This window comes from Rattus norvegicus, chromosome 10 (assembly GCF_036323735.1).
Source record: "Rattus norvegicus strain BN/NHsdMcwi chromosome 10, GRCr8, whole genome shotgun sequence".
Taxonomy (NCBI): domain Eukaryota; kingdom Metazoa; phylum Chordata; class Mammalia; order Rodentia; family Muridae; genus Rattus; species Rattus norvegicus.
The window spans coordinates 55188670-55202992 of NC_086028.1; the positions used below are offsets into that span (position 1 = coordinate 55188670).

A 14323-nucleotide genomic window follows, 5' to 3' on the forward strand; every position below is an offset into this window, starting at 1 on the left:
CTGCCGACTTCACCGCCTGCTCCTTCGCTGCGCACCGCAGCCCGGGACCCAAGGGCCCGCAGACTTTCTGGGGCCACGCCCTAACAGCCCCTCCACTTCTTGGGGAAGTCTCAGAGCACGCCTGAGGGAACCGCCTGGCCTTCGGGGACCGCTTTTGTCTGGAACCAGTCCTTCGAGCGAAGCCGGTTCCCTCAGTTGTGAGAGTGTCGCTTCACCGGAGGGGACGATTTGTGTTTGGCTCGGTTAACAAGATTTTTAGTTACCCGGTCAAAAAAATTTTTTTTCTCCTCTGGGTGACTTAAATCTCTATACAAAATTTCTTGTGTGGCTGCTCCCCAGATTTTTGTTTTACTATAGGGTCGCCCTCCCGGCGCGTCCCATCTTTTCTGAGACAAGGAAATGGCTAACTCGGGCCTGCAACTACTGGGCTTTTCAATGGCCATGCTTGGCTGGGTGGGTCTGATAGCGAGCACTGCTATCCCACAGTGGCAGATGAGCTCCTATGCAGGCGACAACATCATCACAGCCCAGGCCATGTACAAGGGGCTCTGGATGGAGTGTGTCACGCAGAGTACCGGCATGATGAGCTGCAAAATGTACGACTCGGTGCTTGCCCTGCCAGGTAAGATCGCGGGACGGACGGGACGGACGTGCTCGGGGTCAAGGTGGCCGGGGTTGGGTGGGGCAGGGCCGAGGCCGTAGGGCCGGACGCTCGGGGTTGCCAGGGAGGAGGAAGTGGAGGTCTTGGGCGCAGTCGGTGGGACAGAGAGGGAGCGAGCCTGAGATCTGGCTGTTCCACGTGGGCCCACGCCCCTCCGCCCAGGTCGAAGGGGGCAGCCCTTGACGAAACACTTCCCAATCCCCGGGAGTCAGTGGTCTTTCTCTTCCCCTGCTTTTTTTTTCCGGACAAAAGAAGAAGAGGGACGTAGGTGCTCAGGGCCGCAGAATCGTGCCCTCGTTAGACGTGGGACCGCACTTGTGGCCTCTAATCTTATCGGCCGATTAGCTGAAGCCACAAAACCCGGTGGCCTCGATAGCAGGGCCAAAGCTAGGACACGCGCCGGTTGGTGTGGCCCAAGCGAGGGCCTTAGCCGCCACCTGCACTTCCCTTTCGCCCCCTTTCTCCCTTCCCCCCTACCTGGAGCGGTTTCACCGAAACCTTGGCGCCCCGGGCGGGTTCTGGAGCGCAGGGCGGGGCGGAGAGACGGAAGGCCTCGGTGGCGGGGTGGGGGCGGGAACAGTCTGCACAGGGCCTACCTTGGACTAGGGGCCCCAGGCTGTCGGCGGAACTCGACAGGCGGACCACGGTCCAGGGGTTAGTGGGCGCGGTCTGCAGCGCTTAGACTGGCGCCATCCTAAGGCTACCTGCCATTTCCAGCAATGACCGCTTTCTTCCTCCTCCTCTGCAGCGGCCACGCAGGCCACTCGAGCCTTAATGATTGTGTCCTTGGTGTTGGGCTTCTTGGCCATGTTTGTCGCCACGATGGGCATGAAATGCACACGCTGTGGGGGAGATGACAAAGTGAAGAAGGCCCGCATAGCTATGACTGGAGGCATTATTTTCATCGTGGCAGGTGAGCCATGGGGGTCCAAGGTGGGACCAAAGCCTCACTCTTTCGTCCAGAAGAGCATAGCCAAGATCTTGGTCTGGACACCCAACACCAGAATCTTTTTTCTCTTTCTAGGTCTTGCTGCTTTGGTAGCATGCTCCTGGATTGGTCATCAGATTGTCACAGACTTTTATAACCCCTTGACGCCCATGAATATTAAGTAAGTATCCAGTCTAAAGACACATATGTGGACTTGGGACTTGGAGGACATCAAGTCCACATTTTGACTCCAATCCTCTCTCCCTACAGGTACGAGTTTGGTCCTGCCATCTTTATCGGCTGGGCAGGGTCTGCTCTGGTCCTTCTGGGAGGGGCCCTGCTCTCTTGCTCCTGCCCCGGCAGTGAAAGCAAAGCTGCATACCGTGCACCCCGCTCCTACCCTAAGTCCAACTCCTCTAAGGAATACGTGTGAGCTGGGGACCCCAGCCTGTGGGCAAGGTGTGAGGCAAAGGCCTCCTGGTCACTCCACCGCCAAACACCATGTATAGTTCCCTGTGGGAGGGGGGGGAGGGCCGAGGGGGGTGGGTGGGAGAGGAAGACAAAACATGGGGAGGGTGTGCTTTTGTACAGTAATAAAATTAAGTTTTGGAAATTAGGTCTTTTCAGGCTTTCTCCAGACGCAGACCCTTGCACAGAAGTTGGAACTAAAGTGTACCTACAGCACATGTAGTTCAGTGATGCCTCCAGGTCTTCAGCCCCTACTTTCTTAGGCCTAGTGCCTCAGCTTTAGTCTTAGGCTTTTACCTACTCTCCCTAAACTTCTTTCCCATTATTATTCCGTGTGCCCTAATGGTATATGGGTGGGTATGTGTAGGGCAGAGGATAGCTTTGTGCAGTGGGTTCCAGGGACTGAACTCAGGTCACTGGGAATGTGGCAAGTACCTTTTCCTGTTGCTATCTCACCATCCCCAACATCCACTCTTGTTTAAGCAGTTAAGAGAGGTTTTGAGTAACACACACATATATTTTATTAGAAATGGGCACGGGAGGAGGGGATTTCTTATTCTCTGGGCATATACTACACTCTCACCACCCTTTCTGCCCCAGCTTGATGCTTCTCCTTGGCTCACAAGACACAGCCTCTCCAGACAAAGCAACAAAGGCAGAGTCTGCTAACAGCAGGATGGTTCTGAGCCCACAGCCTTCCTCTCCTATATGTCTGTCAAATATCTAGGTCGTCATCTGGGTCTTCTTGGTCCACATCATCAAAAGCATCTGGCTCGTAGAAGATGCGGCCAGTGGTCTGGCCTGGCACTGGATGCAGCAGAGCTTGCTGTCTGAGGAAGGAAGAAATGGTGAGGGTGGGTGCTAAGTCAAATCTGGACAGTTCCTTCTAGGTACAAGGATATTAGCGTAGGTAACCCATCCCAGGTCTTTGCTCCTTAAGTTCTGAGAGTGATCAGCGCTGAAGTATCACTAGGTCCTGGACAGGACAGGGACTGTCCTGAACTGCTCTAATAATCCCAGGTCCTTAGCTTGAAGGCAAGGATTTTTCAGTCTTGCTTCACACCCACCCACATACTGAGTACAGAGTAAGAAGCATCTCCTGAGCTCCTATGAACAAACCCTCGAGACACTCATATACATTGTGGTTTTCACTGCTGCCTGGAGAAAAGGGTCACCTCCCCATCTGGTCTGGCTCTATTAGTCCATGGCTACCCAGGGCCCATGGCTTTACTGGAGGGAAATACAGGAAGGTCCTCTATCATTGTGGGAATTGGGTATAGGTGGGTATGGAACCACTCCCTAGACCTGTCTCTGGAGGTGGACTTCAGCCCCTATAAAATCTTGAGGTTAATCAATAACCTGTCATCACCCCACCTTTCTGTGACACAGATGCTGATCCAAGCCCAACCTTACTTTTCAGAGCTGAACTGGAAAGGCAGAGTGAGGCTGTCTTTGGCTTCTCTTTCTTTCTTGGATAAGTGAAGGTTAAAGGTCAAATGACTGGCAGGATCCACCTGTAGGCACAATGCTGTGACCGCTCAGATCTACTTTCCAAGTCCCAGACCCCCAACACTTCTACTCCCCCTCCCCCTTTCCGTGTTTTGAGGCAGGATTTCTCTGTGTAGGCCTGGCTGTCCTAGAACTCACTCTGTAGACCAGGCTGTCCTGGAACTCAGAGATCCCCTTGCCTCTGCCTCCTGAGTGCTGGGACTAAAGGTGTGTGTACAGCTGCCCAGCGAATATCTTGTTTTTATTTTTTCTTTTGCCAGACTCTAAGCTCACACCCTTGCTCTGGCCTTGCCATTTTTTTTTTTTTTTTGGTTCTTTTTTTCGGAGCTGGGGACCGAACCCAGGGCCTTGCGCTTCCTAGGTAAGCGCTCTACCACTGAGCTAAATCCTCAGCCCCTGGACTTGCCATTTTTGATACCTGGGTTGTGTGAGGATCCCGGTGTAGCTCAGAATGGAGGGGAAGACCTTCATGGAGATCCAGGCTGAAGTCAGGAAGAATGGAGAACCACCAAGTCTTAGGGAAGAAAAAAAATCCCCTCATTCATTTGCTGTAAGGCACATTCCTTAATTTGCTACATTAATAGACTTTTCTTCCTGAGACAGGGTTTCTCTATGGAGCCCTGGCTGGCCTCTCAAGTGATGGTGTCAAAGGTGTGCACCAGCCTGTCTGTCTGGCTTATGGGCTCTTGAATTGAGCAACCCTGAGTTCAAATTATGGTTCTTACATTAACTACTTAGGTGACTTAAATTTTAACATATTTGGGTTTGTTGCCCAGTCTGAATAACAGGATGAAATAATGACTTCAAGCACAGAAGTAAAACCCAGGTTGGGTGTGGTGGACACCCCTTTAGCCCCAGCACTTGGGAGGCAGAGGCAGACAGATCTCTGTGGGTTCAAAGCTAGCCTTAATCTAAGTTTCAGGCTGAAAAAGCTACACAGTGAGACCCTGCCTACACAAGACAAGAACACCACGGAAGTAACTAGACCAACTGTCCATCCCTGTTTGTTTTTTGAGGTGGCTGCATGGATCACACAGCCCAGGCTGTCTGTTCCTCAGCTTACTAGGGAACTTTAACTCCTGGTTCTTCTGCCTCTGCTTCCCAAGGGAACATCAAAGTTTTTCTTTTTTGAAGATTTATTTATTTTATGTGAGTACACTGTTCCTCTCCTCAGACACACCAGAAGAGGGCATCCGATCCTATTACAGATGGTCGTGAGCCACCATGTGGTTGCTGGGATTTGAACTCAGGACCTCTGGAAGAGCAGTCAGTGCTCTTAACCACTGAGCCATCTCTCCAGCCCCAGGAACGTCAATTTTTATCACTCATCCCATCTTGCTGCCTGTGCTGGCAGCTTGATGTCAATTCACAGAAGTCATCTAAAAGCAGGAACCTAAATGAGGACAAGCCTCTGTAAGAGCCAGTGGTGGAGTGTTTTCTTATTAGTGATAGATAGATAGATAGATAGATAGATAGATAGATAGATAGATAGATGCCAGTAGGGGCTGGAGAGATGGCTCAGTGGTAAAGAGCACTGACTGTTCTTCCAAAGGTGGTGAATTCAATTCCCAGCAACCACATGGTGGCTCACAGCCATCTGTAATGGGATCTGATGCCCTCTTCTGGTGTGTTTGAAGATAGCTATAGTGTATTCATATGCATAAAATAAGTAAATCTTTAAAAAAAATTAAAAAAGAGAAGCCAGTACACAGTTCTAGATCTCTTCCATGGCCTCTGCATCAGCCCTTGCCTCCCGGTTCCTTGCCCTGTTTGAGTTCCTATCCTGGCTTCCTTTGATGAGGGATGACAATGTGGAAGTGTAAGCCAAATGAATAAACCACTTCATCCTTAAGTTGCTTCTGGTCATGGTGTTTTTATACAGCAATAGAAACCCTGACTAAGAAACTGGCCTTTCTTTGATCCTAATCTCCAGTCTTCTCCGTTGTCTCTCCTGACCTGGTAAGTTGCACGTTGTTGGGGCCTTCGACAGAGGATGGAGGCTGAAGTCTGGTCCATTTTACCACTCAGAGTCACCTCTGTGTGAGCAAGGCTGCTCACTGCTCCCACGGGGCCAGGACCATGAAGCTCTTCATGCAGGAGGCCCAGGACCCGCACCTGCTCTATCAGGGGGTTATCACCTGGACAGGGACAATAAATGCAGAACATGAAAGATAACAGGCATCATTTTCTTGAAGGCCTCGGGGAGCAAACAGTGAAGGGAAGAAAGGAATACCATAACTGGTAACTGGACTTTTATCTTGACCAACCTTAGCATCTCACCACACATCTCTGTGCTTCTGTTAGTCCACACCTTAATTATCCAACATGGATATGATCAGGGGACCACCGACTTCAACACCAACAATTTATCATGTGTCTCCGAACTCTGTAGCCTTGTTAGTTACTGAGCTGCTGTAAGCTGTGTGTATCAGCCTCTTCCTCCCTCCTTGGGAGCACTACCTAAGATACATGGCACTGACCACTTTACCACACTATGCATGGTGTGCATGTGCCATGGCATGCTTGTGGAGATCAGAAGCTTACTTTTGTACACTGTTCTTTTACAATGTGGGATCCAGGTGTTGAATAAAGGTTATTAGATTTGGCAGTAAGCATCGTTACCCACTGAGCTAGCTTGTTGGTTGGCCCAATTTGGTACATTTTAATTCTTTTGTAATTAAAAAAAAGTTTGAGGTAAGGTCTCAGTAGATGGTCTGGACTTGACCAGGCTGGTCTTGAACTCATAAAAGATCAGCCTGCCTCTGGTAGGATTAAAGGTGTAAGCCACCACAGCCAGGTCTAATCAAACAAGTTTATTTTTATTGATGTGTATGAGTATCCAGAGGTCAGAAGAGGGTGTTGGTACTTGATCTCCTAAAACTGGAGAAGCAGGTAGTTGTAGGTGTTGGGAACCAAATTGCAGTCCATTGAAAAAGCAGCACGTGCTCTTAACCACTGAGCCATTCCCCCCAGCTCTCAACATTTGATTTTTTTATATAGGCCAGCATTTTTTTTTTGTTCTTTTTTTCAGAGCTGGGGACTGAACCCAGGGCCTTGTGCTTCCTAGGCAAGCGCTCTACCACTGAGCTAAATCCCCAACCCCCAGGCCAGCATTTTTTAAAAAAAAGATTTATTATTTATATGAGTACATTGTAGCTGTCTTCAGACACCAGAAGATGGCATCAGATCCCATTACTGATGGTTGTGAGCCATGATGTGGTTGCTAGGAATTGAATTCAGGACCTCTGGAAGAGCAACCAGTGCTCTTAACCAATGAGCCATCTCCAGCCCATAGGTCAGCATTTCAGATCAAACTATACAACAATTTCAACTGGCTTATCCTAAAGCTATCATATTCCCAACACTTCCTTTTTTTTGAGACAGGGTCTTATGTTGTCCAGGATGGTTCTGAACTCACAGTAAAGCTAAAGATGACCTAGAACTGATCTGCTTCCCTAGTACAAGGACTAGAGGCCTTCACAACCACATCCCCCCACCCCCATAAGATTTTCCTGTATCTATAGAGCCGCTCCAGGCTCCTATCTGGCCACATTTTGTCTGGCTGATCCCTGCTCTTTGAGATAAGATCCTTTCTCAAGGGATCAGTGCACATATCAAAACAATCCCTCTGCCTTACATCCCCTGTCAGACCATCTTATAATGGCTCCCTTTCACTTTTAGTTATTTATTTTCTTTAGTACTCTTAGGTTGTTCCTTAGTAGAGGAACCCCCCACCTCCTAAGTTCCGGATTACAGGTGTAAACACCTGCCTCGTCCAGTTTGTGTGATCCTGAGAACGCAGCTAGACCTTTGTAAGTGTGGAATTTATTTCCAGCCATTTACTTTTTTATATTTTTTATGACCTGAAAGGTCAGCCTTTGCTTTTCCATTATTTAAAATTGTACCTGATGATGCACTTGTTATACTTGTTAAAGGAGGAATGAGCTATTGAGCACAGCTGCCTGGCTCACATCACCCCTGGCCTCCAGCCTTAGCGCCCTGTACACTGCATGGAAGTACAGGCCTGTACTCAGCCAGGAGGCAAAAGCAGATCAGACGCTCAGGGTGGACCATCCTCTCTGCCCAGCCAGACCCTGCACATCCTCCACCAGGCAAGCGCACGGTGCACAGAAGTATGTGCAGACAAGAATCACACAAAAAAATGTAATCCAAACAAAATCCTCACAGCTCTCTTAATTTAGGTGTATGCTAGAGCTCTAGCAGTGGAGGCAGATGTTCTCGATTCCAGAAAACCCTCGAAAACAGACCCTGTGTAAAAAACCAAGAACAATTAAACAAACAAAACACTCCACCAGGGCTGGAGAGATGGCCGAACATTTAAAGGTTCTTATTTCACAGTCATAAGGACAGATTTGACCCTAGCACCTATATAATAGGCCCAGCACCCAGGAACATGCTGTACCCCAGCTCCATGGGAGGTAGCTGAGGAGCGGGGACTTGCTGGCTTCAAGTCTAACTGAGAACATTTGAGTCCCAGGTTCAGGGGTAGACTCTGTATCAGAGGAATAGACAAAGAATGACAGAGAAGGCACCAATTCTCTCTCTGGCCTCTCTTCACAGAGGCACGTGAGTGAACCTGTACACACACACTTGCACACATCACATATGGGTGTACATACTCCTGTTGCTGTTATTGTTTTTGTTTTTTTGATAGTGTTTCTTTGGGTAGCCTCTAGCTGTCCTGGAACTAGCTCTGTAGACTACTAGGTTGGCCTTGAACTCACAGAAATCCATGCAACTGTCTCTGCCTCCCAAGTGCAGGGGTTAAGTGTATCCACCTATGCCCAGCTAGATACACACATAAGCCTCAAAACAACAAACCTCCAACTCTACCACTCCACCCCCAATTGTCCCCAAAAGGACATGGCAGAATGTCACACTGCAGATCCCTGATGCTTATTGTTGGAAAAAGAAAGGACGACATTCTTTGGCAGGAGGAGCTGGACTAGGGTAAAGAACAAAGGGGGAACCTTCCGCACCTGCACCTGGGTCTACATTTCGCTGGCTCAGAGCATGTAGGGCTTGACAGAGTGTAACACAGGGAATGTGACATAGCAGCCAGCTGAGAGAGTCAAGGGCGATGGTGACAGAGCCACGGTCTGTCCTTCTGCACATGGATCTCAAGGCTTTTAGAGGTCCTTCAGGAGCAGCTTCCCCAGGTTGTGACCAGTTCAGAGGGTCTCTGAAGAGGTCATGGTAAACTAGGCTACAAAGAGAAAACAGGAACACATTACAACCTTGAGTTTCTTCCTAATTTTTGGACTCTTTCTCAATGTTTGCCAACATCTTAAATGTTAATGAAAGCTAATGACTGGAAGGATTTAGTAGCTGACAGCACATAGTTTGGTGTCTCATAACCAAGCTTGGCTTTAGACCCTATTTAAGACCTCCTAACTGGGAATTCTATCCTTTAAAGTTCTTTTTTTTTTCTTTCTTTTTTTTTTCGGAGCTGGGGTCCGAACCCAGGGCCTTGCGCTTGCTAGGCAAGTGCTCTACCACTGAGCTAAATCCCCAATGCCCTGTGACTCCACTTTCAGGGGATCTGATGCCCTTTTCTCAATTCCACAGGTACCTACACTCATGTGCACATATCCATTTACATACAATTATTAAAAAGTACATCTTGGCCTGGAGAGATGGTTCAGCGGTTAAGAGCTGTTTTCCAGAGGTCCTGAGTTCAATTCCCAGCAACCTCATGGTGGCTCACAACCATCTGTAATGGGATCTGATACCGTCTTTTGGTATGTCTGAAGACAGCTACAGTGTACTCATATATATAAAGTCAACCGATCAATCAATCAACTGATCAATCAATCAATCAATGTACCTATCTTGCCAGGCTGTAGTGGAACTTGGGAGGAAGAGGCAGGAGGATCTCTAAGTTCAAGGCCAGCCTGATCTACAGACTGAATGCTACCCAGGACTACAGACACAGAGAAACCCTGTTTTGAAACACAACAACTCCCCTACCCCCTAACCAAACCAAAAAAATTGTTAAACTAGGCATGGTGGTGCAAACATGTAATCCCAGCAGTCAGGAGGCAGAGACAAACATCTCTGTGAGCTAAAGATCTGTCTGGTAGACAGAGTAAGTTCCAGATCAGTCAGGGATATGTACTAGAACCCTGTTTCAGAACCAAAGCCCAAGCAAGAATAACAAAAGCCCTCTCCTGTAGAGATTCCTCTATGCAAAGGCCTCTATCATTTCTTACCACTGCTTTCTAAGATTTACTAGGGCAGGAAGCAAGGTTGCCTCATCTACTCTTCTGTCCCCAGTGTCCTAGCGCAGCTCCAGGTTTTTGATCCTCAGTATAGATACACCTAGTGAGTGAACATGGGTACTGCAGCAACCTTCTCAACTAGTCTCCACATCCAGGCTGCCTTGTTCTGTTACAGTCTCTACAAGGTAATCAATGGACTAGTGTTTCTCAAAGGTATGGTGTGACTCGCTCTCTCCCAACCGTCTTTGGCCCAACACCTAAACTTCTATTGTGCTCTGTGAGTCTTCTGCAGTCAGGTGCCCTTTATCGCTCTGACCTCTCCAGCCTGTCCTTCGTTACTTTGTTGCTTCCTTTGCCTTGAGGAGGAGTGCATCAGCGCAGCAGTGAGTGCTGATGCAAGCCCAGACTCTAGCACTGAATTAAGCAGCATTCTCAACAACTCAAAGGCAGTCGTCTATACTACCAGCTCCTAGGTCAGTAAGTACACTGCCTATCTTTTGACTTCTAGGGTCTTTCCTTTGGATTGCCCAACCTGTCATCACTCCTCACTGCCTCAGTTCCCAGCTACCTGAAACCCCAGCTTCAGATAATCTGATGTTCCTAAAAAACTACCTTCTCCTCTAATTACTATTATTAATAATTTTAGGAGATACGGTCAAAATTGTTATGTGGTCAAGGATGACCCTGAATTTTTGACCTGCCTGTCTACACTTCCTAAGTGCTGGAATCATAGCAGTGCTAGAGATTAGATTCAGGACTCTGAGCAGGCAAAGAAGGCACTTCATTACCAACTGAGACATGCATCTAGTCTCTAAAACAAGTTTAACAAGGATTTTACCTCACTTTTAATCATATGTATATGAGTGTGTGTGAGCACAAGTGCCCAAGGAAGCCAGAAGAGGATGTTAGATACCCTTGAACTGGAAATACAGGTATCCTGTGTAGGTTCTGACAACCAAACCGAGTCCCCTGCAAGGACAGTAGGCACTCTTGACTGCTGAGCCATCTCTCTAGCCCCTATGATTCATTTTTTTTTTCTTTTCTTTTTTTCAGAGCTGGGGACCGAACCCAGGGCCTTGCATCTGCTAGGCAAACGCTCTACCACTGAGCTAAATCCCCAACCCCCTATGATTAATTTTTAATATTAATTTTTAATATTTTTTTAAAGAAAATTTACGTAATGTGCATTGGTGGTTTTGAGTGCATTCATATCTGTGTGTGGGTGTCAGATCTTCTGGATCTAGAGTTACAGATAGTCAGCTGCCAGGTGAGTACTGGGAATTGAACCCAGGTCCTCTGGAAGAATCACCAGTGCTCTTAATCACTGAACCATCTTTCCATCCCCTATTATTTTATCTTCTGAGACAGGATCTCGCTAGGTTGCCTTGGCTGGCTTGTAACTTACTATGAAGACCAGGCTAGCCTTGAATTCATAAGAGACTGACCTGCCTCTGTCTCTCAAGTGCTAGTATAAAGGCATGTGCTACCAGGACCATCTGGATAGTGGGGATTGACCCTAGGGCTTGCTAGGTATTGTGGTACATGTCTTTAATCCCAGCACTCAGGAAACAAGCAGACAGACCTCTGTGTTTGAGTCTAGCTTGGCCTATAAAAGTAGTTCCAATACATTGAGAACTACACAGAGAAAGCCTGTCTTGAAAAACAAAAACAAAAAAGCCTACTTAGAGATCTAAAGATCATTTTTGCTAAACACACTAACTTCACTTGATTCTACACATAATGAAAATAAGATGAAGGCTTGGGGGTTGGGGATTTGGCTCAGTGGTAGAGCGCTTACCTAGGAAGCACAAGGTCCTGGGTTCGGTCCCCAGCCCTGGGGGGGGGGGGGGGGGAGATGAAGGCTTGGATTACTGCCTTCATACTGCGCCTGTCGCTTTACTTCAGTGTTTGAATTAGATTCCACCCACTTCAGCACTTTAGACGTTTGTCATTTTTTTTTTTTAAAAGATTTATTTATTTATTATATATAAGTACACTGTAGCTGTCTTCAGATACACCAGAAGAGGGCATCGGATCTCTTTACAGATGGTTGTGAGCCACCATGTGGTTGCTGGGAATTGAACTCATGACCTCTGGAAGAGCAGTCGGGTGCTCTTAACCGCTGAGCCATCTCTCCAGCCCGACGTTTGTCATTTTTAAAAAGCATTTATTTTATGTATATGAGTACACTGTAGCTGTCCTGAGAAACACCAGAAGAGGGAATCAGATCCCATTACAGATGGTTGTGAGCCACCATGTGGTTGCTAGAAATTGAACTCAGGACCTCTGGAAGAGCACTTTTCTGATTTCTGCAAGTACCAAGGCATGCCCATGGTCCACAAACATACGTAAAACACTTATACACATAAAATAAAATAAATACAAAACCTTTTAAAGTAATTTTGTCTTTTTAACATATAATTGTGGAAAAACCTTAAGAAAACAATCATTTAAGTAACTGTGGTTACTTGTGTTTTTTAAGGAATAAGATTTGCTTTTTTTTTTTTTAATTCATTTATTTTATGTATGTAAGTACACTGTAGCTGTCTTTAGACACACTGGAAGAGAGCATCAGATTCTATTCCAGATGGTTGTGAACCACCATGTGGTTGCTGGGAATTGAACTTCTGATCTTTAGAAGAGCAGCAGTGCTCTTAACTGTTGAGCCATCTCTCCAGCCCGATTTATTTGTTTTATATTTATTATTCGTTTAGAGACAGCGTCTCACTACATAGCTTCCCGACTGGTGTGGAACTCTACTATGTAGACCAGGCTGGCTTCAAATACAAGAGATGTGCCTTTATCTGCCTTGAGTGCAAGGATTAAAAGTGTGTACTACTGCAGTGACCCTTATGTCATTTTTTTTTTTTTTTCCGGAGCTGGGGACCGAACCCAGGGCCTTGCGCTCGCTAGGCAAGCGCTCTACCGCTGAGCTAAATCCCCAACCCTCATTTTTTTTTTTTTTTTTAATTAAAGAAGTCTTAAGGGCCGGAGATGGCTCTGCGGTTTAAGAGCACTGACTGCTCTTCCAGAGGTCCTGAGTTCAAATCCCAGCAACCACATGGTGGCTCACAACCATCTGTAATGAGATCTGATACCCTTTTCTGGTGTCTGAAGACAGTTACTGTGTACTTATATATAATAAATAAAAAAATTAAGTAACACAATCACTTAAAAAAAAATAAGTCTTGGGGTTGGGGATTTAGCTCAGTGGTAGAGCGCTTGCCTAGGAATCGCAAGGCCCTGGGTTTGGTCCCCAGCTCCGAAAAAAAAGAACCAAAAAAAAAAAAAAGTCTTAAAAAGTTCTGCCAAAAGGTTAATTTAGCCTATTACCCTTTGGAATTAGTATATTCCTTTATCCTGACCTGCATTTTCAATTCGATTCTAGCATCTATGGTCTTGAGCCTTATAACAGCCTCATGTCCCTTTCCATCACTGGTGTGTCCTTTCTCCAATCTAGTCGGCCAAAGTCTCTAAAAGACACTTCCCTAGTCTTTTAATTTTTACTGTCCCAAATCGTACGATCCCAGTTTCTCCACAATACGAGATTCTGTGCTGTCTGTTGAAGAGAAGCTCTTAGCAACTGTAGTCCGAATGAAACCGAATGTATTCTTACCGGCTGTTGACATCAGAGCCGAGACCTTCGCGAAACTCTTCTTCACTCACCTCACAGCCCAGAACGTGGACTTGCTCCCCACTAAGGCAGAGATGAAGGAGATATGTTGAAGAGTGGGGGTACCGGCTCCTTTCCCGGGAAGGACCAGGAGAAGCTGTGGGCTAACTCACCGAAGTGCAGATTTCTTGATAAGAGCCTTCAGGAGACCACGCCCCTCCCACTCCACGGAATCTGTGGAGAGCCAAATATGGGTGAGATATACTGAGCCCTCGGGTCTCCGACCACGGCTCCCACCCCTAGCCGGGTATCCCCGGAGGATCTTCTAGGCTCCCGCTCCTTCAGCCAAGCCCAAGGCTACCACCGCATGCCTTTATCCCTCACCTCGAAGAAGCACCAAACCACCGGTGGCCAACAACGAGTCCAGCATCTCTGACGCCTCAGGACGCCTTCTGATGTCGTCACCACTAAGGAGGCGGGGCATTGAGGATTGCGTCCAACCTTAAAGGACCGCAAAGTCCGGAACGCAGACCCTGTTTTCTTCTTTTTTTATGTTCAGTATTCTCAGAAGGCTTACTCGGAGGGGCCGCTCCTGAGCCTCTGTACACAGTCCTAGAGACGACATCCTTAATCTGTTCTTGCACCATGACTGGGGCGAGAAAGGCCGTTGGAACAGTTATCAGTGGGATGGGGACAAGGATAGAGGTCGCACGAGATCCAATCCCCAAGAAGGTCCGAACCTGGGAATAAATGACGTAACTCAGCCACGCCCACATCGTTCCGGGCTTCTCCCCAGGTCCCGCCCCGCAGTAACCTTGTGCGCGTGCGTAACGCTGCATCCTTGGTCAGAGCACTGCTTTCCTTAACTCTACCCTCCCTCTTCAGAATGAGTTGAGGGAAAC

At 47.5% G+C, this 14323-nt stretch overlaps 2 protein-coding genes across 6 annotated transcripts; one reads left to right on the forward strand and one right to left on the reverse strand.

Annotated features, from left to right (window-relative positions):
• Positions 1 to 2202, forward strand: Cldn7 (claudin 7). Its single transcript, NM_031702.2, has 4 exons — positions 1 to 622; positions 1410 to 1574; positions 1686 to 1770; positions 1860 to 2202. The coding sequence occupies exons 1-4, from the start codon at positions 400 to 402 to the stop codon at positions 2020 to 2022; spliced, it is 636 nt and encodes a 211-aa protein (NP_113890.1). The 5' UTR covers positions 1 to 399; the 3' UTR covers positions 2023 to 2202.
• A 351-nt stretch (positions 2203 to 2553) lies between these two features.
• Elp5 (elongator acetyltransferase complex subunit 5) lies at positions 2554 to 14280 on the reverse strand. Of its 5 annotated transcripts, none has more exons than XM_017597092.1 (8): positions 13806 to 14280; positions 13595 to 13655; positions 13425 to 13505; positions 8567 to 8793; positions 5523 to 5704; positions 3985 to 4080; positions 3471 to 3571; positions 2554 to 2887 (listed from the first exon to the last, which is right to left on the reverse strand). In XM_017597092.1, the coding sequence occupies exons 1-8, from the start codon at positions 13903 to 13905 to the stop codon at positions 2773 to 2775; spliced, it is 963 nt and encodes a 320-aa protein (XP_017452581.1). In that variant the 5' UTR covers positions 13906 to 14280; the 3' UTR covers positions 2554 to 2772. The 5 variants fall into 5 exon arrangements, 4 of the variants coding, with proteins under 4 accessions (XP_017452581.1, NP_001001718.1, XP_063124714.1 ...); NM_001001718.1 differs by having other exon boundaries at positions 8573 to 8793; positions 13806 to 14112; XM_063268644.1 differs by lacking the exons at positions 8567 to 8793; positions 13806 to 14280 and having other exon boundaries at positions 13595 to 13661.
• Between the last annotated feature and the right edge of the window lie 43 nt (positions 14281 to 14323).